Raw genomic sequence first — 25,032 nt, forward strand, 5'->3', positions numbered from 1 at the left:
AGAGTAGCACCTGGTACCTCTGCTCGGTCCCTCCCTGGTCACGGAGTCGATTGAGCTGCCGTACGACCTTGGTCGGTCCGAGTTGATACCTAGTTACGCCCCTCTGGTCCCTCCTTGCACCGCAGCACAGAGGTTCCACCACCCGGATCCGTAACACAAAGTGGATGTGATTTCATGAAAACATCGACTCACTGCGCATCTAAAGACGCTGCTGAATTGTGTATTTGTAAAAAACAACTACCCACAGCTGTTTTTTTTAAGTACAGAATCAAAAATTTTCCATATTATAAAAAAAAACAAGAAAACACTGCGCCAAATACTCGTCAAATAAGAGGGAAAACGCGTAAAAAGAAATCCAGGAACAATGTGATAATCAGAGAAGATTGTTAGTGTATAGTTTTGTGCAGAAATCATGGAGATAAAAAAAGCAGCATTTCCGCTACGTGTGAACACGGCCTTACAGATGTGTTTGGCAAAATGACGCCTAAAAAAATGACAGCGCATTAAGCAAAAAAAAAGCAAAACCTCATCTAGTGTAGCTTATGTAAGAACGAGAAGGTTCTGACTGCTACAATGATGATTAAAAAACAAATTCTGAAGTCCCAACAGTCCAGGCTACGGCGGACAGTCCTGGCTACGGCGGACAGTCCAGGCTACGGCGGACAGTCCTGGCTACGGCGGACAGTCCTGGATCGGGGTCTATACCCTGCTTTGGCAGGAGGACTGCTGAATGCCTCTCACTAGCTCCGCCCCTGTGACATCTCCTGCCTGGGTATAACAAATAGGTGTGTCTAAGCGTGTTAGGGGCGTGGCCAAAATCCATATGTTTTGTTCCCCTTTCTTTCCTGTAACAGGTGGGCAGTCTGGCTTTGTGCCATAACTGCCTGTGGAAACTGCCCTACCATGCCCACTTCAGTGAGAGGACGTCATGAGAAGAGCCCCCTCATAACTGAGATTCTCATGTCCTGACACAATGTGACAGGTGGACTAACTCCTCCCTAATCTGAGTCAGACACACATCTGACGTCCCTAATGCCGCGTCACATCCCAGAGGCAGCCAATCAGAGGACAGACGAGTAGCGCTGCGCATTATAGAGAGTGAACCTGACTCTGTGACGTGGCTCCAATCCCTGCAGCCTACAGTGCCTCTTCGCCTATACTTCACAATGAATGTTGGTCTTCGCAAACATGGCCGACACTGTTTTCATTTTTTGGCCCTCATCAGTGTGCTGTAAGCTCAGGAGACTGTTCTGCCTCTTGTGACCACCAGCCTGTGACAGCTCCAGAATGCTGGGAGCCGTCCCCTCCTCCTGTCTGGGGTGCGCTCCTGTCTGGATGAGAGTAGTGCTGCTCGGAGAAGGGGAAGTAAGTCGGGCACATCTGGGTGGGAATGCCGCAGCCTCACTGCACCGGTGTCGGGGTAGGGTGCACCTCACATAACAATACCAGTGAGGGTCAGTGCATGGAAAGTGTCCTGAACTTGGCTATGGCTGGTGGACAAGTTCTGTGCTTGCTGCAGGAGCTTCTCTGTGACACTGTACAAGTCATGGGATGATGGACTGAGTTTCTAAGTTCTAATTTAGCTAAGCTTTGAGAAAGAACCCTGGAGAGCATCTGAAACGTGTGACTGCTTATCTATTGATCAAATTATGGATCCATGTATTTAAAGGGAATCTGTCACCCCCTGGGAGATATCAGACCTCTACTACGGCCATACAGGGTATAGAAAAGTAAATCTATACTTACCTGTATGGCCCATAGTAGAGGTCTGATTGCAGAAAAATGTGTTTTTATAAAATCTGTTTCCACAGGGGGACGCCAAGAAATCCCCACCTATCAGTTTATGATGCATATTCCCCCCTCCCTGCCCTGTGACGTGCCCTCGTCTCACTCACTTCCCGCACATGCACACATTGCTGCTATCATCAGGAGCTCTTTTTTTCTCCTCCCGCCCCGTTTGTGTTCTAGTGCACAGGCGCCAGGGAAGGCACAGTGACTTCCGCTCCAATGACTCCCCGGCGCCTGCGCACTAGAACACTGCAGAGGAAACCTGAGCCGGGAGGAAAAAAAGCGCTCCTGATGATAGCAACGATGTGTGCATGCGCGGGAAGTGAGACGAGGGCACGTCACAGGGCAGGGAGAGGGAATATGCATCATAAACTGATAGGCGGGGATTTCTTGGCGTCCACCGGGCGCTGAGCATGTGGAAAAAGGTTTTATAAAAACACATTTCTCTGCAATCAGACCTCTACTATGGGCCATACAGGTAGGTATAGATTTAAATTTTTATCACCTGTATGCCCATAGTAGAGGTCTCAAATTTCCCAGGGGGTGACAGATTCCCTTTAAAGGGAACCTGTCATCAGAAATAATGCTGATAACCTGCAGATATGGGGTTAATCTGCAGGTTAACAGCCTTATTACCCTGTTCGGCGCCTGCACGCAGACGAATGCTGCGGGGTGAAAATGAACTTTATTCTCCCCGGCAACGTTCGGTTTCAGTCATGGAGGCGGGGGTGGCGCCGGTTCGGTCACCGCTCTGACTATACAAAGTGGTGGCTGTAACAGCACTCCGGCCCTGACTGACACTGGCTCTACAGTGGCGCTCAGCTGTCAGTCAGGGCTGGAGGTGCGGTTACAGCCACCAATTTGTATACTCAAAGCTGTGACTGAAGCAGCACTGCCCCTGCCTCCATGACTGAATCCGAATGTTGCCATCGAGAATAAAGTTCACGTCTCTGTTTTTTTTTTTTTTCTTATTTCTTTTTTTTGCAGACACATTCAGGCTCCAACTCATCAGGAGTAGCATTTTGTAGACATAGCCTGATGAATAGTGCTCTGAAGTAAGATGCACCAAATTAAAGGGATTCTGTCAGCAGGTTTCTGATATATAATCTGAAGACAGCAGGAGACAGAGGCTGAAACACTGATTTCAGTGATGTGTCACTTATTAGGTTGTGTGCTACTGTTTACTTACAATGAATGTTTTATAACCAGGACATTATCACTGCCAGGACAAGTGATCATGTGAGCAGTTGCCCAACAACCCAACCCCTCCTGTGATGAGCAGCTCACTATCAATAAACAATGTACACAGAAAGCTGTAGTGTGGGCAAGGTTAGCTTTTGAGCTCTGCTACATCTAAAAACCTTGATTTTGTCACAACTGCTTCACCCAGTAAACTAAGTGATACATCACTGGAATCAGGGTCTCTCCCCCTACATTATGTTGATCTCAGTTGACGTAGCAAAAACTTGGTGACAGATTCCCTTTAATTAAGAGGACATGCTCCTCTTAATGAATTTGGTGCATCCTGCAGTTGCCATGTGCCACAAGAAATGGGAACTGGAGTACCATTCTGTTGTCATCTACCCTGTTTTTTGTGAAAATTATGAATTTTTTTTACTGCAATTTGACTCACCCCTTCCCAGGTATAATCTGCCCATTCTGCAAAAATAGCCTTAAGCCTGCGTTCCCGTGATGAGTATTCAGTGAGTTTTCGATGCTGCAGAATTTCTGCACCCATTAGGTAAATTAGATTACCTATATGTCATATTTTAAATTAAGCTGCTTTGTTTTTAATACTTTCTGGTATTTGCCTTTGACAAAGGTCTATTAATACAGTCATGTGTGGATTACATGATTTTTTTAGTGCATTTTCACAGTGGGTTTGAGATTTCTATAAATTCCATCCAATTTTCTGGAACTGTAAGATGCTGCAGAACTTAACCTAAAATAGGAAAAAAGATGTAAAATAGACACAAGTGCAATAATGAATCGAGCCCTCTATATCCTTACTTGATAGATTGATTAAGGTTTGGACCACACAACAATTTAGGTGCCCAGGTCTAATGCAAGTTGAGCAATCCCTCAAATGTCATGTTGTCATGTTGCAACATGACCATAATTATTAGATATGATGTTGCAATGTGAGTGACATTACGATCACCATTTATCTAAAATGAAATATGAGTCTTTAAAAAAAAAAAAGTAATTTTGTATTTATAACTTCTAAGTGATTCCATGATAACAGACTGCAAATAAACTTTTTTTTATTTATATTGATCTATCCACCCACACTGATCTACTGTTATCAACTCTGGTAGCTGTCAGACGGCCGCATAGAGCGGACTGAGATCGGAGCGCAGTGCACAGACTGGCCCGAGCGGGACAGCTTCATATATTTCTATGCCGTGTCACGCTTGGGTCGGGACAGCTGCGGCCAGTCCGTACACTGCGTTACGATCCCTGTCCAATTTTGCAGTTTGCAAAAGAAGAGTGCTCCAAAATTCCAGCTGAGAGGTGTAAGAAGCTTGTTGATGGTTATAGGAAATGATTGATTGCAGCTATTTATTCCAAATGGTGTGCAACCAAATATTAAGTTGAGGGTGCCAACAATTTTGTCCGGCCCATTTTTGGAGTTTTGGGTGAAATTATGTCCAATTTGCATTTTTTTTTTCTCTTTTTTTTGTGTTGTTCCAGTGCACACAAAGGAAATAAACATGTGTAATTGCAATAATTTTCTGGGAGAAATGCTTCATTTTCTGGAACAATGTCAAGGGTGCTAACACTTTTGGCCATGACTGTATAAATACACAGGAACTTTTGTGATACTATACCTATAACCTATACAGACAGTCCTTGTATATTACATTTATTTCTTTGTATTCCTACTTGGGCGGCCTCCTCCATCTATTAGCTTGTGCATTATGAATATTTTACAAAACTAATAAAATGACTAAAATGTATAAATGCAGCTAATGACAGATGATTGTTATTGCTGCAAATGCAGAATAACCTAGTTAAAATTTTCTGCCATCACAGACTTGTCAAAGACTTCTGAATACCGCTCCACCTCCTTTCCATTAGTTGTTTTCTCTCATTTTTCTGTCTATATTGTACTTTACTATATACTTTTTGTGTTTAATGCGCAGACCTCATGTCAACATGAAGAGAAGTTTGGTACCTGAGCATTATCATCTGGAGCCAGAATTCAAGCCGCTGGTGGTAATTGAACTTGCTAAGGATGTACAAGAGGAAACCAAAAAATGGCTTGCGAAGAAAATAATGGACAAAAAGAAAGATGGCGGTAAATCCTTCCTTCTACTGGTGATCTTGTATTTATTATGGAGTGAGAAACGTGCATGCTGCTGTTTTTGTATATTTGTATAGTGCCATCTTCCTCAACAAGGCTCTACAAAGGAGTCAAAATTAGAGTAGTAGTTCCCAAACCATGCCGCACTGTTGGGGTATGCCCAGATTTTGGTTCTTTGCAGCATTTTTTTTTCCATCTAAAACCAGAGTGGTGGCAGCAAAAACCGCTGCTTATAATACGCACATTTTTATCATATTTTACTTGCGTTTTTAACCCATTCATTGGAATGGATGAAAAGCGCCGAAAAAACGCTGCGAGAAATGACATGCTTGGCAAAAAACAGAACAGAGCTCAGAATACAAGCAGAAAAAATAGCATGTCTTTGATTATGCCGGTACTGTAAAACAAGGACTCTTTATGAATTTGGCACTCCTTTCAGCTACCATGTGCCACCGCAAAAAATATGCTCCTGAATTTCTTGGTCTTCTTCTCCCATGACCCCACCAGGTTTAGCTCCACTCACTTTCCAAAAAGTTGGTGCAATTGGCAAAAACACCAAAACTTTCGCACAACAACTATGAGTTGAGTACAAATTTTGTTTATAATTTACCAGCCTATTGCTGGATTGAACTTCTTGTCAAGCCCCAGGACTGCACCCACACATAGAACCCTACTGCTAGGACCTCAAACACCGCAGTTTACCATAGTCATAGCATTGCCGAAGCACGGTTCCCTCACCTGGCCTCATAGAATAATACTGATAATCACGGTATAGAAGGACATACAAACGGCAGCTTTCTTCATTTTCTTCCATCTTTAAGTTTATAAGCACAGATTAGTTATAGTGTGACTAAACCACTATGGATCTTGACATGACAGCTGGTCTATAAAATGGTGATCATACAATGGAGCCTTTATTGCTAATGTTTGTCTTATCATCAAAGAGCTCTGCGTATACATTCAGTTCATGTCCGGCAGGCCTCCATCACAGCGGATGTGCCAGCCATGTGTTGTGTGTGTTACTTAGAAGATCTAAAGGAGATGGGCACTTTTTTGTTTCTTTTCCGCTTTGGATCTGAACTAAGTTGTAGGAAAACTATATAAATAAATGCCAACATGCTGCCCCAATCACTGCTTGGGAAACTGGCAGAATTCCTGGATTTAGGTTATTGTAGTCCTACTTTCTTGCCTTAAACCGTGTTTAGTCTTCGCAGTTTTGTTCTATTAGATGAATTTCGTCCGAACCTCCGATTTTGGCAGGTTCAGGCGACCCTCTCATGTATATCGGGGTCTCCTCCAATAGATGATGTCGGGGGAGAGAGAAGGATCAGGTTTTTAGAATCTCAATGGCAGATACACTGTTATTTTTTCAAAGAAGATAAACCGCTGCCAGAGTAATCTGACAACCACATTTTTCTCTCTATATTTGGTGTCATTAATCTAGATTTTGTTATTTGAGCCTTATTTAAAGGACTTCAGTACCTTTTATCAGTTGTGTTCAATCCTTTTTTTTTTTAAAGCCTGAAACGTTTTTTTGTTTTCTGAGACGGACACAAGTGACTTAAAGCTGTACACATCACGCACCAGTCTGACGTCTTTAGCTGGATTAGATAACATTGCATGCTGAATTTTATGATTTGGCGCAAGAACTTAAAGTGTCGCAGTAGTTTTAATTTATTCCTACTCCCATGACAGCACCACGAGAGAGAGGATCCGCCCCTCAAAGACAGGAAACCTACAGGTTAAAAAGGGCCGCACCTCTCTCCCGCCTCAGTTTAGGTTTCCTGTCCTTGATGGGAGACCTCTCAGGCTTACCTGCAGGATGAAGATGGTATTTTGCCCCAGATGGAATCAACAAGGTGTTTGGAGCGGTGAAGTTTCCCACCCTAAGTCGGTCCTGGACCTCTGGAGACGCCACGGCAGGGCTTATTGGGGCACCTCCGTGTGCGTTGCAGCGGGCGTGACATCCCCTCTCATGGAGGTAGATGTCCGCCATGTGTGGAGCCACATGCGGGCATCCCCCCCCCCCCCGCTATACTACGCAAGAGATCTGGGCCGCGCCGGCGGGGACGTGACAGGCGCGGCCCTGTGATGTGTTTCCGGTGCGTCGGAGACTCCACCGGAAGTGGGTGGAGCTCGCGCGCGACCAGGAAGCCGCATGCGAGTATGATGACGCCGGAGCAGGAGTCCAGGGGTGTTCCACTGGTACTGCTAACAGCGGCGATTAGCCCACCAAGGGGGGGTGAATTCCTTCCAAAGCCCCTAAAAAAAAAACAAAAAAAAAACACACAGGTACCAGGTATGGCCAGTATAAAAGGTTCCTGGCAACATACGGAGGTGCTTCCCAGCCCATTGTTTTTTGCCTTGGTAAACATGGGAGATACACAGGAGCAGCTATCACCTCAGCAAGAACAACTGCTGCAGAAGCAGCCCTCTGGGGAGCCCTCACAACTGGCGGTGCAACAACGTTCCCGGTCTGGGTCCAATCGTTCAGCTAGAAAGTTCACCGCAAAAAGCAGGAAAGAAGGTCCGGTTGTTCGGCGTGATTCTCCGCCGGTTAAGATGGATTCTTCTGCTTCTACAGTACCAAATATTCCAAGGGGTAAGTGGAATCTTCGTGAAAGTTCTACTAATTCTTCTTCCTCCTTCTCCATCTATAACTTTCTTTAAGAGCAATAAATGTTCATTTAAGTCTAAACATAAGGAATGTGCCCTATGCAGCAATCCGCTCCCTGGTGCATATGTTAAGAAATTGTGCCAACCTTGTATTGACAAGGTAATGACGGAAGAAACCCCGGGGTTTTCCTTAGGCCTAAAGACTTTAATTAGAGAAGAAATAGGCAAGGCTTTGCAAGGGAATTCTGAGTCCAGGCATGTTCCTCGGGACCCTCAGCCAGGCTCAGACTCTTATTTCTCAAACATTTCTTCCCCTCTCTCTCTTCCTCTGATAGCGAGTCGCATAGACAGTGTTTTCCTCTGCAGGAGGTTGATGCCTTGGTGAAAGCTGTCCGGACTACCATGGGCATTGTAGACACGAGACCAGAAAAATCTGTAGAAGATGTAATGTTTCGGGGATTAGGTCAGAAGAAGAAGAGATGTTTCCCCATAAATACAAAAGTCAAAGATCTCATTGATAGAGAGTGGCAAAAGCCAGACAGGAAGTGCAGCATTCCTCCCTCTTTCAAAAGGAGTTATCCATTTGATGATGCCGCATGTACCTCTTGGTCAAAAGCACCAAGGTTAGATGTTGCCATTGCTAAGGCATCAAAAAAGTCTTCTCTCCCATTTGACGACATGGGAGCATTAAGAGACCCCCTGGACATACGAGCTGATACCTTCCTGAAAGGTGCATGGGAGACAGCTGCAGGAGCCCTGAAACCAGCAGTGGCAGCCACCTGCACATCCAGAGCCCTGATCGTTTGGCTGGAACAGCTAGACAATCAATTAAAGGAGGGTGTCTCCAGGAAGGAGATTATTTCTTACCTTCCCCTGGTCCAGGGTGCAGCGGCCTTTCTTGCTGATGCGTCTGCGGACTTGGTTAGATTGGTAGCAAAATCATCAACTCTATCAAATGCTGCTCGGCGAGCCCTATGGATTAAATGCTGGCCTGGGGATGTACAAACGAAGTCTAGACTTTGTACAATTCCTTGTGAGGGGGAATATCTTTTCGGCCAGACCATGGACGAACTGTTGGAAAAAGCCGGAGATCCTAAGAAGGGATTTCCATCTGTACCTCTACCCTCTTTTAAGAAATCGTTTCGGAAAAATTAATTTGTCCGAAGAAGATTTTTCAGAGAACAAGAGAAATTCGAAGAAAGAGGTCTCAAAGGTAGAGGCCTACTCTTTGGTTCTTCTTCCAAAAATGAGCAGAAGCCAGGGAAATCACAATCGGCCCAGGTGGGAGGGAGATCGTCGTTATTCCTCCCAGCTTGGGAACTAATTTCACATAGTAATTGGATTTTGAGCCTGATTAGATTTGGTCTTAAATTTCAAGTTCAAACTCTTCCTTACAGAAGATTCATGATTGTTCCCTCTAGTTCCTCCCAGAACGGCAGACTGCCCTCGTATCGGAAATTCAAGTCCTAATAAAGAAAAACGTCCTGATTGAGGTTCCGGATTCAGAAGAGGGTCACGGATTCTACTCGCCGCTCTTCCTGGTCCCCAAACCAGATGATTCAGGACAATCATAAATTTAAGATCTTTAAATAGCTTTCTTAAAATAGACACCTTTAAAATGGAATCCTTAAAAACGATAATAAAATTACTTTTTCCCCACTGTTATATGGTAGTTCTGGATCTTAAAGACGCATATTACCTTGTTCCCATTCATAAGGACTATCAAAAGTATTTGAGGGTGGCCATTGAAATAAGTGGGGTGGTTAAACACTTTCAGTATACTGCACTTCCCTTTGGGTTAGCTATAGCCCTGCGAATTTTTACCAAACTAGTGGCAGAGGTTATGGCCCATATAAAAGAAAAATACCTCTTAATAATCCCTTACCTTGATGATTTCCTGATAGTGGGGAACTCCTTTGTTCAATGAGAGGCCCACCTTCAGGTAACTATTTCTGTCCTGGAAAGACTAGGTTGGTTTCTAAATCTGGAAAAATCTAGATTGACTCCACTAAAAGCTCAACAGTTTCTAGGGGTCATTTTAGATTCTGAAAGACAGTTATGCTATTTATCAGAAGAAAAGATTGCAAAATCCAGGGCTTGGTAAGACATTGTATGGATAGACCCTCTATGTCACTCCGTAAAGCCATGTCATTATTAGGGACCTTGACCTCGACTTTTACCGCGGTGCGTTGGTCCCAATTTCACTCAAGGGCCCTTCAAAGGGATATATTGTATAATGACTCAATCCTAGATGGACATCTAGACCGGGAGTTTACCTTGGCCCCTCGCTCCTTACAATCCCTTCGTTGGTGGTTGGTACACACTAATCTTTCTAGAGGAGTCCCTTGGGAATGTAAACCTACTGCAGTCTTGACTACAGATGCAAGTGCTACAGGTTGGGGAGCTCAGTTTGAAGGTAACTTAATGCAGGGGACCTGGTCAGAAAATGAGGTACGGTTTTCCTCAAATGTTAAGGAACTTTTGGCGGTTGATTATGCGTTCAATAAGTTCCTTGTATATTTACAGGGCCAGGATGTCCGTATACTCTCGGACAATCAAGTCTCAGTAGCGTATATAAATCATCAAGGGGGAACCCGTTCAAAAGAATTAATGAGAGTAGCGGACAGACTTCTTCAGAATGCAGAGGATCATTGTCTCTCACTTTCTGCTGTTCATCTAAGAGGGAAAGAAAACGTCACAATAGATTTTCTCAGCCGTACTTCCATAAAAGAAGGAGAATGGTCCTTGAACCCTCACATAGTCTCCAGGATTGTGGCAATGTGGGGTCTTCCAACAGTGGACTTGTTTGCGACAAAGTCCAATCGAAAGGTGGCAACGTTTTGTTCTCTAAACCCCAGGGAAAGACCCCTGGCAGTGGACGCCTTCATGGTTCCCTGGGAGTTCCCTTTGGCGCAATGCATTTCCTCCCATGATCCTGCTTCCGTCAGTCATAAGGAAGATCAGGCCAGACAAAGCCAGAATAATCCTCATATGCCCCTTTTGGCCCAAGAGACCGTGGTTCCCTTGCCTCCGGAGAATGTCCATATCAGACCCCTGGGTTCTTCCGGAGATTCCGGACCTTCTCACTCAGGGTCCTTTTTCCCATCCTCCAGCCTCAAATCTCCATTTAACGGCATGGAATTTGAAAGGGCGCTGTTAACCATCAAAGGTTTCTCCATAAATGTAGTAAACACTCTCTTATGTAGCAGAAAACCCGTTACTACCCGCATCTACGCTAGGACTTGGAGGAAGTTTCTGTCCTTTTCGAAATTTAAACCAGAGGATGGGCCCCCTATTGGGAAAATACTAGAATTTCTGCAGCAGGGTTTAGAACAGGGCCTTACCACTAGTACATTGAAAGTACAAGTTTCGGCTTTGGGAGCTTTGTTTTCTTCAGATATAGCGGCTAATTATTGGGTAGCACGGTTTATAAAAGCTTCTTTTAGGTGTACACCTATTATTAAAACTAAATCATCTCCCTGGGATTTAAATCTAGTCCTAGATGCCTTGACTAACCCTCCCTTCGAGCCCCTAGATTCAGCCTCCCATAAAATTATTCTTCTTAAAACAGCCCTGTTAGTTGCCCTGACTTCGGCCAGAAGAGTAAGTGACATACAGGCTCTTTCTATATCCCCATCATTTACTCAAATTCTGGATGATAGAATTGTATTAAAACCTGACCTAGCCTTTCTTCCAAAGGTAGTCACTCTGTTCCATAGGACTCAGGAGATTAATCTTCCAGCTTTTTGTTTTCCCCCTAAAAATCAGAAAGAGGAGAAACTACACACATTGGATGATAGGAGGTGTGTACTTAAATTCCTGGAGGGTTCACACAGTTTTAGGAAAGATAGTTCCCTATTCATATGCCATCAGGGGGCTAGGAAAGGTTGTAAAGCTTCAAAATCTACGATTGCGAGGTGGATTAGAGAGGCCATCTCCCTCGCCTACTCCTCAGGGGATAAGGAAGTACCGGAGGGGTTGAGGGCTCATTCCACCAGAGCAGTAGCTACCTCCTGGGCGGAGAAGACAGGGGTTTCCATCGAAGACATATGTAAGGCTGCCACCTGGTCTTCTCCCTCCACCTTCTATAGGCATTATAGATTGGATTTGGGTGTCTCTTCTGATCTCACCTTTGGGAGAAGGGTGCTTCAAGCTGTGGTCCCTCCCCAGTCTCCTTTCGTCTCTGTAATTTTCTCGTGGTGCTGTCATGGGAGTACGAATAAAGCCTTAGTTACTTACCAGTAACGGGATTTTTCGGAGCCCATGACAGCACCCTTATATTCCCTCCCTACACTGGTGTTTTTTCACACTGCCGTAGAATTAATTTCCTCTTTTGCACCCTCGGGGGAAGTTAGTTAAAGTAATTGGCTTAAAATGAATTTGTTTTGTTGTTATTAACCTTGGCGGTCCTCTCATGCTCTGTTAACTAAACTGAGGCGGGAGAGAGGTGCCGCCCTTTTTAACCTGTAGGTTTCCTGTCCTTGATGGGCGGATCCTCTCTCTCGTGGTGCTGTCATGGGCTCTGAAAAATCCCGTTACCGGTAAGTAACTAAGGCTTTTTATTTCATAAATCAATAGTACACATGAAAATAAGCAACTTTGTAATATATTTTAGCAGAGAAATCTGCTCTGCCAGAGGACTCTCCATTACAGATATAGGAGATGGCAGCTGCTACTGATAAGGTTCTGTGTAGATAGGAGTGGGAGGAGCTCTGGCTCTAGCTCCTCCCTCCTGCCATTTACATAGAAGATGGCAGCTGCTATGGATAGAATTCTATCTCAGTAATAGGAAAGTTTGTCGTCACTGAATACAGATTTTACCCAAGAATTGAGAAGATGGATAATGACTGATCAATTCTGGCAGAGAAAGAATCAGATCTCTCTGATAAGATATATTGCAAAGTTGATTATTTTCACATGTACTATTGATTTATGGAATAAAAATTAAAACGACGGTTACACTTTAAGTGATAGATGAACAGGAACAATCCCAAAGAATATTATGGGATCAGTTCCCACAACATTTTCCCTGAGGTGTTTTTATACCTAGCTGGAGGGGGAAAACAAGGCCCAACTAATAGTGATGAGCGAGCATGCTCATTACTCGAGATTTACGAGCATGCTCGGGTGTTTTCCGAGTATCTTCGGTGTGCTCGAGTGTTATGTTTGAGTCACTGTGTGTGAATGATTTACAACTGTTTGACAGCTTTAATACATTTGAGGAATGCCTGTTTGTTAGGCATTTCTCACATGTATTAAAGCTGTCAAACCGTCGCAAATCATGCACACGGAGTGACTAAAACATAACATTCGAGCACACCGAAAATACTCGGCGAGCACCCGAGCATGCTCACCGAAAGGGTTAACAGAACACGCGCGCTCATCACTACTAACTAATAATACTACATATATACAATAGACAGGAGGTGCTGGGTTTCACAGTAAATCTCATTAAAATTTTCTGAAGGGGGCTTGTTAGTTTACATTTGGATTCTCTTCTGTTATATTAGATATGAGGTGAGATTATGGATATTCTTACATAAAGGATTAAAAGTGCTGCTATTTGTGCGTTATGTCATTACTTGTAGGTGTCTTATTTAGGATACAGACCAGTCTTTGCAGGTGCGTGCAGATTGTGTCCTCTTCAGGTGGATTCTGCCTAAAACCCGCATGAAAAATCGTCATAGAACTGCTGCTGAAAGTGAAAATAATGCACAGAAATATTACTGGACATGTTCAGTCTTTTGTTGCTTCTTTTAACGACTTTAGGGTTCAGAAACCATGAAGCAGTTAAAGGAAGTAGGGCGTTCATTCTTCAGGTGGCTAGGAAGCTGCTCACTACTATTGTGGAAAGCACAAAGAAAAGATGCCGGAGGCTCCACCACCGCAAGAAATGATTCCAAAGCCACTTATGGAAAGATTGCCAACATTTTTCTAAAGTTTCAGCTAGAAAAAAACCTGCAACTTGCCCACCAGAAAAAAGACGTCATCTGCTTGATAGAGCAAGAAAGTCAAATGCTCACCTTAAAGGGCTGAGTCCAGGGTGTTGGCCGTCTGGCTCAGTAGTGTGTACTTTGATAGTGGTATTTAAAGTTGATCAACAAGTGAAGAGCTGAACCTGATCATGTAATAGGTATTTTTATCAGACACATATTTTGTATTTAATCTCTTGGCACTCTATTTTGCTTTGTTAATAAATTCTTTATACAAATGTATACAACATGCTGATTGCACAGCTACAGAGGCAGTATACGCCCTATCAGCTACAGGAGCCTAGCTGATATACGTAGCGAAGCTCCTACTGAAATTGTAGGGGTCAAGGAGAACGCTGATCCCTGAAGCTTAACTCCTCAGATGCTGCAGTCAATAGCGGCACAGGCATCCAAGTGGTTAGACAAAGGCGATGATTGCTCTCTGTTAACCTATTGCCCCCTCTATGAATTGTCATGGGAGTGAGGGCCCAACAAAGGCCCTTGTGGCTGCCAGCTTAGTCCTCATATTAGACCCAGTCAGAGCATTGTACTTAAAGGCATAGTACACTGCAATACTGATATATTGCAGTGTATTATAAGAGCAGTCAAACTTATTTACATTCAATTCCCCAAGAGGGACTAAAATAAAAATATTCATGACAACTCCAGCTATAAAACTATCACATTATTTAACAAATATGGTGAACATTTTTAAAAAGGAAAAAAAATGGAATAAAGTGATCAGAAAAATAATATATACACCAGAATGGTACCAATGAAAACATTAACCCATCCTGCAAAAAACAAGCCCTCATGCAACAAAAAAATAAAAAAGTTATGACTCTTATGTGGTGACACAAAGCCTCCCTCCCCTTCTAACCATCACTCTCACTAAAAAAAAAAAAAGAGAAAAAAGTCTTTCAGCACATATAGCCCATAATGGTTTCTTAAATCATGAAAAATACAACTTGTCCCACAAGCAGTTGAGCCCTGATATGGCTACGTCAACTGAAAATTCAACAGCTGTGCGTCTTGGAACTGAGTGATAAAAAAACTAAAAGAATTACTGTCCTCAAGGCCCAAAATGGCTGCGTTCTCAAACTGTTAATAGTTCATCTTTGATGGTCAGTGCAGTGCAGTTCAGTCTGATATAAACATGTAAGTAGATATATAACAGCACTGTAACCTTGTAGCGCTGAGGTCCTGGAAAAAGTGAAAAAGTGTTTGCCCCTTCCTGATTTGTTATTCTTTTGCTTGTTTGTCAATATAAATATGTATATATTATGTTGGGACTAAGGCAATGTTCACACATTGTGTTTTTTCAGCGTTTTTTTCTGCAGCAAAACCTGATCTCTTTGCAGGAAAGAAGCTGCATCAAAAAAACAGGTTTTGGTGTGTTTTTTTATGTGTTTTTGGGTGCGTTTCTCAGGATCTCAAAGTTCAGCTTTACTTCCACCACAGAAGCATGAACACAGGTCACCTATGCAAGACATATGTGAAACCATATTAACCAGAATTTCAAATGTACAGTGGGGAGGTGAACTGTTCAGGAATAGTTTACCTAAGACACTGGCAGTGCATTGAGTTTGTATGACACTATTTACTTTCACACTATGGTCTGCCATTCAGTTGCTCAGATGGCATTGTTCAATTTCACACCTCCCTGGGCCACGGGTATTGTTCAATCTCAGACATAGCTCAGCCAATGTTTACACTGTATAAACCTGATAGCTATGTTCACACTAGGCGTTTTTTCACCACCCATTACTTCCAACGGTTAAAAAACGCGGAAAGAAGTGACATGCTCTATTTTTCAAAAAAACAAAGCACAAAATACTGATTAAAAAAACAAAACAAGATGTGTGCATGAGGTCTCTGGATTCTCATAGACTTTGCTGGTACTGTAAAACGCAGCTGAAAATTTGCATAAAAAAAGCATCAACAAAACACTGAAAAAACCAAGATGCGTGAACATTGCCTTAGTCTGGACTTGAGACTTGTTTAGTTCTTGATTTAGATCACCTATTTTTACATGCTTTTTTGCTGCATCTCTAGCTGATGATCGGTTTCTCCTCATTGGGCCGTTCTTGTATATTGTTGCTACTGCCTTAATTTGACATCTAACATTGACTTTTCCTGTTCTTGTATAAGGTGCCCAGCTGTTGATTAAACCGCTAGTGATCTCAGAAGAGGAGGAGAATATTTATGTTGTCGGAGCTTCCACCAGACGACTTCTTCTTGGGGCTGAGGCTGCAGGATTTGTAAAGGAAAGTAATGATGGCACAATGAGACCTTTCTTGTATTGCAACCGGGTGGAGTACAAAAACTTTCTGGGTAAGTTGTACATACTATGGTTATTGTGGTATGCAGCAAATGTACATGATGAAGAATCCTCCCTCCACTCCTCAGTTATGTAGTAGAGTTAGGTCGTCTTCATTCCTTAGATGGGAGAGTGAGTGTAATCTCGCTGTTGCTATGTGTTTATTTTTCACAGAATTTTTACATTTTGTTATTTTTTGGGGTTCCTAATTTGTTTAAATGAGGGAAACAGTTCTTTGTCTTTTGATGTCTTCTGCTGATGTTAAAATTCAAATCGCAATATTGTTGGTGGTGTAACACTGAAATCATCTTCTCTTACTAATTGATTAGCCAGGCACATTACAGGGACAACCAGCCATTGAGCACAGACTCTTTTATAACTCATGTTATTTACTAGCTAAATAATCTTTTATTCCAGTATGGTGCTCTTAGACAGACTGAACTACTTGTTCTCATTGGTCTAGCAAGAAAACGCTGCACCGACTACAAGAACACTCCTCATTACAATGTACCCGTTAAGAGTAAGGTCTGTAGCCATCAGTGGAACTATGATGACCTGTAACAGAATCCCGAGCAGAGCTGGATCATCCTTAATACAGTTGGAGCTCTTGTTCCAGGCCCTGACTGCACATCTTTGACCGCTTACGAAGAACTTTCAGTAAAATAAAGTATAAATGGCGCCCAAGACCATGCAGTATGGGAAACAATTGTCCCATAATCTACTGTGGAGGAGGTTGCTGTGAGTGAGATGGATTATGTGAAGCAGTGATGAGATTCAAGACTTGATAATGATGTCACATGTCAAGACTTGATAATGATGTCACATGTATGGGCACTGTAGGTGATGATGCCCCAATAGGTTCTGGTTCTATAAATTGAGCACCGGTACCAGGTACGGCCAAGGAGCAATCGTGGCTGCTCCAGGATGTTGGGAAAGCTCATGATGCAAAATCCTGAGTAGTCTTTAAGGCGTTTGCTCCCATCCTTCTATGTGATGTACACAACAGTCTCAGTAACTTCTCTGTGAGGTATAAACAACAGTCTGAGTGCCTCATTTGTGATGTATATAGCAGATCTCCCACTGCTTGAGTTCTATAAATAATTTCCCACTTTGAGACCTGCAGTTCTAATATGAATCAATATTCTGAACAACTTACTGCCGTGAGCAGTTGTTTTCAAAGCTTATCACAAAAAGTCATACGCCCCCCAACGAAGCTAACGTGAAACGCACGTTGGGGTTCTGCTCCTCTCGCCCTCAGGTTGTATGGATCTTATTATTTATTCATGTCTGTGTTGTTAGCATGACTGCATTACAAGTTATCTGGCTAGATTAACACTTGTGTCACTGCCTTAATAACTGACATATGAATGATTTATAGACAGTTTGTTTTGCACTGGCAGTTCTAGAATTTCATTCCCGATCCCAGTGTGTTCTCATGCTCATTTTTGCTTGTACCACCTATATATAATTAAGGATTGGCATTTTATACCTCCTATAATATTGTGATGATTTGTTTCTTGGTGGTTATATGCAATTTATTTATTCTTATAGGCCAGTCATGTTTACTTTTCCAATGTTTCTCTATACACCATGAGTGGTGTTGTCACTTTCTCATGTTTTATTGCCTATTCCTGTTTTTATGGTGCTAATAGTTTTCAAATAAAATTGAATTCTTCAATTGCTTCCATTTTGTTGTTGGTTTTTGTGAAGTATAAACAGCAGTCTCAATGATGTATATAGCAGACCTCCCACTGCTTGAGTTCTAGAATTAATTTCCCCCTTTGATGAGACCTGCAGTATAATATGAATCAGTATTCTGAACAACTTATTGCTGTGAGCAGCTGTTTTCAAAACATATTACAAAAAGTCAACAAAGAGTCCACGCAAACCTGGACAATTTTTGAAACATAATTTTTTTTTTGTTAGGAAGTTAGAAGAGTTAAAAGTTGACCAGCTATTTCTCATTTTTCCAACAAAATTTACAAAACCATTTGTTTAGTGACCACATCACATTTGAAGTGACTTTGAGGGATCTTGATGACAGAAAATACCCAAAGTGACATCATTCTAAAAACTGCACCCCTCAAGGTGCTCAAAACCACATTCAAGAAGTTTATTAACTCTTCAGGTGCTTCACAGGAATGTGAAAGAAAACAATGAACATTTAACTTTTTTTTTCACAAAAATGTTACCTTAGACCCAATTTTTTTTTATTTTCACAAGGTTAACTGGAGAAAATGGACCCCAAAATTTGTTGTGCAATTTCTCCCGAGCGCACAGATACCCCATATGTGGGGGAAAACCACTGTTTGGGAACACGGCAGGGCTCAGAAGTGAAGGAGCGCCATTTGACTTTTTGAATGTAAAATTTGGAGAGCATTTGATGTGCCTAAACAGTGGAAACCCCCAACAAGTGACACCATTTTGGAAACTAGACCCTTCAGGGAACTTATCTAGATGTGTGGTGTGCACCTTGAGCCCTCAGATGCTTCACAGAAGTTTAGAACGTTGAGCCGTGAAAATAAAAAAAAATATCACATTTTTCCCACAATGTTTTCTAGTTCCGATTTTTTTTATTTTCACAAGGGTAACAGGAGAAAATGGACCCCAAAAATTGTTGTTCAATTTCTCCTGAGTACACACATACCCCACATGTGGTCAAAAACTACTGTTTGGGCTCACGGCAGGGCTCAGAAATGAAGGAGTGATGTTTTGTAATGCAGATTTTGATGGAATGGTCTGTGGGTGTCATTTTGCTTTTGGAGAGCCCCTGATGTGCCTAAACAGTGTAAACCCCCAACACATGACCCCATTTTGGAAACTAGACCACTCAAGGAATTTATCTAGACTTGGTGAGCACCTTGAACCCACAGGTGCTTCACAGAATTTTACAACATTGATCTGTGAAAATGAAAACATTTTTTTTCCATAAAAATGTTGTTTTATCCCCAAATCATTTCATTTTCACAAGGATAGCAGGAGAAAATGGACCCCAAAATTTGTTGTACAATTTCTCCTGAGTACGCCGATACCCCATATGTGGTCGAAAACTACTTTTGAGGCACCATGCAAAGCTCAAAAGGGAAGAAGCGTCATATTGGAGTTCAGATTTTGCTGGATTGGCTTGAGGGTGCCATGTCACATTGGCAGTGACCCTGAGGTGTCAGAACAGCTGAAACCCCCCCCCCCAAAAGGGACACAATTTTACAAACTACATCTCTCAATGAATTCATCTAGGGATGCAGTGATAATATTGACACCACATGTGTGTCACAGCATTTTGTACCATTGGGCAGTGAAGAAAAAATAATTACATTTTTACCATCAAAATGTTGTTTTAGCCCCAGATTTTACATTTTTGCACTGGGAAATGGGTAAAAATGGCACCAAAATGTATCCCCTAATTTCTGCTGAAGGTAGAAATACCCCATATGTGGCTGTACAGTACTGCTTAGCCACACAGCGAGTCTCGGGAGGGAATGAGCTGGATTCAGATTTGGGAGCGCAGAATTCGCTGAATTTCTTTTGGGGGGCGAGGAGCCATAGCACTTTTCAAGAGCCTTTGTACTACCAGTAATGTGGAAGCCTCCTATATTTCCAATAACAGATGACTGACTTGAGTGTTTTTGTTTTTTTTGTGGATGGGAGTTGAAGCTTTTATTGGGAACATTTTACATAACATTTTTGATCACATTTATCTGGCTCTCTTACGCTGAGCACTTACTTTTGGGTTTCCATCTAAATCTCCAAGTGACGTGACAGATGAAACCCTCAACGGATCCGTTCACTATAATGAGGCAGCAGAGTTACTCTGGACTCCGTCTGGCCTCTGTTCAGCTTGGTCCTTCTTTTCAGAAGGGCACAAAACTGTGGCCGATGACCCTTTTATGCACACCTAAAAAGACGGACACTGCCGGATCACAGGGCAGATGGCATCCACAATGCCTCCATCTGCCTCATTATACGGTATCTTCCGCCAGGGGTTCCATCTGAATCACTTATTTCAGAAATTTACACGGAAACCCCGATGTAAGCGCTTAACGCAGGATAAATGTGAGCCGAGCCTTACTGCGATCTTTGGGAGGCAGAATGAACAAATCAGCAGCAAGTGAAGAATTGGTTTTATTTATTTTTTACGCCGTTCCTCGTGCGGTATAAGTGATGAGATTACTTTATTCTTCGGGATGGTGCGATTACAGCAATACCAGATTTATATCGGGTTTTTATGTTTGGCTGCTGTCACACATTAAAGACGCTTTTTTTTGCAAAACTGGTGTTTGCATTGCCATATTTTGATAGCGATAATTTTTCCATATTTCGGCCGGCAGTTGACGAGTTAATGTTTTTTATTGGTACCATTTTTTAGGAGGCAGAATGAACAAACAGCATCAATTCAGTAATTTTTTTTTTTTATGCCGTTCTGCGCGTGGTAAAATTGATAAGGCAGCTTTATCTTTCGGGTCAGTACGATTACAGCGATATCACATTTATATATTTTTTATGTTTTGGGGCTTTTACACAATAAAAAATAATTATTTTTGCATCCCTTCATTCTGAGAGCTCTAAATTTTTTATTTTTCCGCCAACTAATCTGTATGGCGGCTTGTTTTTTGTGGGACAAGATGATGTCTTCAGCAGTACAATTTTTATTTAAATTTGTTTTTTTGATCGCGTTTAATTGCACTTTTTGTTCGGCAGTATGGTGATAAAGCACAGTTTTTTTTGTTTTTTTATTACGGTGTTCACTAAAGGGTTTAACTAGTGGGACAGTTTTATAGGTCGGGTTGCTCCGGATGCAATGATACTAAAAATGTGTTTGTATTTATTGGATTAATATTTTTTCTTTTTTTTTCTTTTTGTTCTTTATTTTGGGATTTTTTAAAAATATTTTTACAACTTTTATTAGCTTTTTTTTTAACTTTTTCACATTGTCCCAGGATAGGAGATCATCTTTACACTGTCAGATACTCTGCAATGCTTCTGCACTGCAGAGCATCAGATCAGCGTCTGACATGCAGGGAGGAGGCTTGTCAGTTCGTGCTCTGAGCATGAGCTGACAGGTCACCGTCCCTGGGTGACCCTGCGGTCATCTTGGGACCTGGCGTCTCTATGGAGACCATCAGCACTACACGATTGCATTGGGTTGTGTTGATGGGAGCATAGAGGGAGCTCACAGGGGTAGCACCAATCGTGGGCGTTGCTGCGGGGTGTCAGCTCTCACATAGAGCTGACACCTGCATTTGATCGCAGCGGCGCTCAGTATGAGCCTGCGCGATTGGAACGCAGCTCCCACAGAGGAGTATATATACGCCGCATATCGGGAAGGGGTAAAGGGAGCCATCTTTTTTGCCCATGCCATTTTTGTCAGTTTTTTTGTTTTTTTTTACATTTTTCTGTTGAACTACAATATAAAAGCAATGTCTGATTTTCATTAGTTGATATTCAGTAAATTTAAAATTAAAATTTCATTTGTCAATTTCAAGTTATTTCAGTGACCATTGTGGGTTTTTCTTACTTTAACAGAAGGGTATCAACATTTTTGTCAATGTCTGTAACATCATACTCATCAACAAAGAGAATCACTTCCAACCATCACACTAGGGGGAGTTAATTAAATGTGTGTCCAAATATAACAGGCTAATTTTAAGTTGATGATTTTGTATGGCCTGTGAATTATAACTATCCAAAAGGCAGAAAAAGGTTTCCCACCACTGCATTAAAGCACCACTCTAGCGGTTTTTTTTTTATTGTAATGCTTGAGTGGTGCTTTAAATGTAACTCCTCTGCCCCCTGTCTCATACTTGCCTGTCGCCGCCCTTGTGATGCGCCCTCGTCCCTGAGTAAAACGTCTTTGTGCTCACCCATGTGGCAGGCAGCTCGGGCCTTCCTGGAATGTCGCTCCCACGTGGCGGTGCTGGGCCCTATCGTGCTGCTGAGCCTCTGGGCGTCTGATGGGGCCAGGAGACCTACAGTCTCCTGCCCTCCGGTTTCTGCTGCTGGGCCTTCGGTGCCCCACAACCTCGGACTCCGGTGTCCGGTTCTTCTGTGCTTCCTCTGGGGTGAACTGCTGTGCAGCTCCACTCCCTAGGTCCTTCCTCGTCGACGTCCTGACTTCAACTCCTCTCTGCACTCCTCACACTAACTAACCCCGCCTCCAGATCCAGTTGCTAAGGGGAGGAGCTCCCCTTGCTGGTCTGGAGCCAGGAACGTGTTGCATGCTAGCAAAACCTGATTAGGGGACCCCTCCTTGCTTCCAGGCATGGCATCACCCCCTTGTGAGGGAGGCAATGCCACTGTGGCAACCGGACTCCTGGGGTGCCACATTCCCCCCTAGTTAACTTCAGTACTCCCGGACTGAGGATACCTTTTAAAATGAACAATTAACAATAACAATTCACATTACAAACATTTTACAAAATCTAAAAAAGCAAAAACTACAAAAACCCAAACAAAACGTACAGCAGTCACTGCGGCGCTTAGTCTTTACACCACAATCCGGGTAACTGAAATTTGGCTGGTGGGAACTGCATCAACCCACTTTGTGTATCATCCCTGGGCGTGGCTTTAGGGCACTCTTTCGGTGGGCCTGGTCTTCAGCCACGTCTGCGGTTTATTTTCTAGGCCAATTAGTAACTATATCCAACATTGTCCTGACCACACCTAGTCCTGTGGTCCAATTGTCCATAAATTTAACAAATATATATATTTCTAGCATTATTTAACGATTACAACTATTTCGAACATACTCTTTAGTTCTCTTACACTTTAGTTCCTCCAGCGGGCAGGGAGCTGACCTTTAGTACTCCTGATCGATCTACATAGTACATTTGTTGTCACTGACCTACCCTGGTCCCTAGTGTCTACCCCTGGTGTGGTGGGTTCAGTGTGAACTACACTACGGGTAGTCTGAGGTAACACCGCTAGGCTGGGTAATCTCCTGCAAATTCTTTGACTCACCCTGGGTACAACAGGTTCACTACTAGCATAGGGTAGATTCTTCTGATCTGCTGCTGATGAAGCATCTGTGTCTAGGGCCGACTAGTCTTCCAGATGTTCTGGAGCCTCTGCAGCTTCCGGTGAGGCCGCTTGGAGGAAGGTCAGGACCGGTACCACAATTGCTCTGTTCACCTGCTTCCAAGACCGTGGAAATGCTCCAAGGACTGTCTGGACCGTTTCTTCCACCTCTTCTGTGGGCTAAGGGCTGTCTTGGTCGTCTTCTTTGTGTTTCAACTGTTCAGGACATATCTTCAAGTGGTTTCTTCAGACTGCCGCTGAAGTTTCCTCTCCATCTTTACTCATGAGGCACACTTTGGTGTTATTGTAATTTAAGGGTAGGACGGTGTATGGCTCAACCTCCCACTGGTCATCTAATTTATGGACTCGTCTCTTCCTTTTGAGTACTTGTTGTCCAGGTGACAAGGGAACTGCAGGTGCCCGCTGATTGTAAGTTTTCTCTTGCTTCTGTCTCGCCTGGGACAAACTTCTCTCCACACATTCTTGCACCATGCGGTATTGTTGCTGCCACTCTGTATCCCAATCTGCATCTGGTGATGTCGTCTCTGGTGTTAATAGTCCCATGTCTAAGTCAATGGGTAGCTTACCAGGTCTTGCTCTCATCAGGTAAGCGGGTGTACAGTTGGTGGATTTCACCGGGATGTGGTTATATAGGTCCACCAAATCTGGTAACTTCTCTGGCCACAGGCTACGTTCTTCAAGGGGCAACGTCTTCAACAGGTCTATCACCACCTGGTTTATTTTCTCACACAACCCGTTGGTCTGGGGATGATACGGCATCGTCCTTATTTTCTTGCAGCCGTACAAGTTACAGAATTCCGCTTCAAAGGCTGGACCTTGGTCGGTCAGCACTCGTTCAGGGTAACCGTGCGGATGACAAAAGTGTTGTTGAATCGCTTTGGCTGCCGTCTGAGCCGTCTGATCTTTCACTGGCACTACTACAAAGAACCTGGAGTAGTGGTCTACTATGGTGAGAGCGTAGACATAGCCTGACCGGCTTGGGGCTAGCTTCACGTGGTCCAAGGCTACCAGTTCAAGTGGTTGTATGGTGATTATGGGCTTCAGGGGAGCCCTCTGGCTATCACGGTCTTTCCATCTCAGGTTGCATGGACCACATTCTCGACACCATCTCTCGATTGCTTTCCTCATGCCAACCCAGTAGAATCACTCACGTAGCAGGACTTCCAACTTCTTCCACCCGAAGCGTCCTGCTCCATCGTGGTACGCTTCTAAGACCATTGGCGTATCCCGCCTCGGGACTACCACCTGCCAGACCAGTTCGTGTGTCCGGGAGTTGATACTTCTTCGACACAGCTTTCCCTCGTAGATGAACAGTTTGCCCTTCTCCTTCCACAACTGTTGGGTCTTCTGTGGAGCATCTGGATCAGGGTGCGAGTCACCTTGTGTCAGCAACTCCTTTACCAGGCGGACAGCCGGGTCGCTATCCTGCGTCTCTGTCCATCCATGGTGGGGCAATGGGTTGAACATGGCCTCTATGTTGGCGGAGCGCTTGCCCCTCACACAGTGGGAGCACTGAGTCACCCCATGACGATGGAAAGCGGGTAGCTTTATCTCCTCCAGATCTTCCGGGTCTTCTCCCCCATCTGGCAAGTTGGGCATCCTGGACACCGCATCAGCATTAGTGTTTTTATGCCCAGCCCAATACTTGATAGTAAACTCGTAGTTAGACAGTCGGGCCATCCATCGTTGCTCGAGGGCACCAAGCTTCGCAGTCTCCAGGTGCGTCAGCAGGTTGTTATCTGTGAAGACTGTAAATCTGGAGGAGGCGAGGTAATGTTTGAAGCTCTCTGTTACAGCCCAGACTATGGCTAAAAACTCCAACTTGAAGGAACTATAGTTGTCGGGGATCCTTTCCGTGGGCCGGAGCTTCCTGCTGGCGTAGGCAATCTTTCTCTCTCTGCTTTGCTGTACCTGGGACAGCACCACTCCCAATACCACGTTGCTGGCATCAGTATGAAGTATAAAGGGTTGGCCATAGTCAGGGTAGGCCAGGA

At 43.4% G+C, this 25,032-nt stretch overlaps 1 protein-coding gene across 1 annotated transcript in view; it reads left to right on the forward strand.

The window, feature by feature from the left end:
* Positions 1 to 1,220: 1,220 nt before the first annotated feature.
* Positions 1,221 to 25,032, forward strand: part of ANO10 (anoctamin 10) — a 353,685-nt gene continuing 329,873 nt past the window's right edge. The window contains exons 1-3 of the mRNA XM_073678048.1: positions 1,221 to 1,365; positions 4,935 to 5,089; positions 15,835 to 16,017. Coding sequence (XP_073534149.1) covers positions 4,948 to 5,089; positions 15,835 to 16,017 — 325 coding nt within the window. The 5' untranslated portion in view covers positions 1,221 to 1,365; positions 4,935 to 4,947. The remainder of the gene's footprint in view (positions 1,366 to 4,934; positions 5,090 to 15,834; positions 16,018 to 25,032) is intronic.

This window comes from Phyllobates terribilis, unplaced genomic scaffold (genome assembly GCF_046119375.1).
Source record: "Phyllobates terribilis strain yellow unplaced genomic scaffold, ASM4611937v1 Scaffold_4__5_contigs__length_816908805, whole genome shotgun sequence".
Classification (NCBI taxonomy): Eukaryota; Metazoa; Chordata; class Amphibia; order Anura; family Dendrobatidae; genus Phyllobates; species Phyllobates terribilis.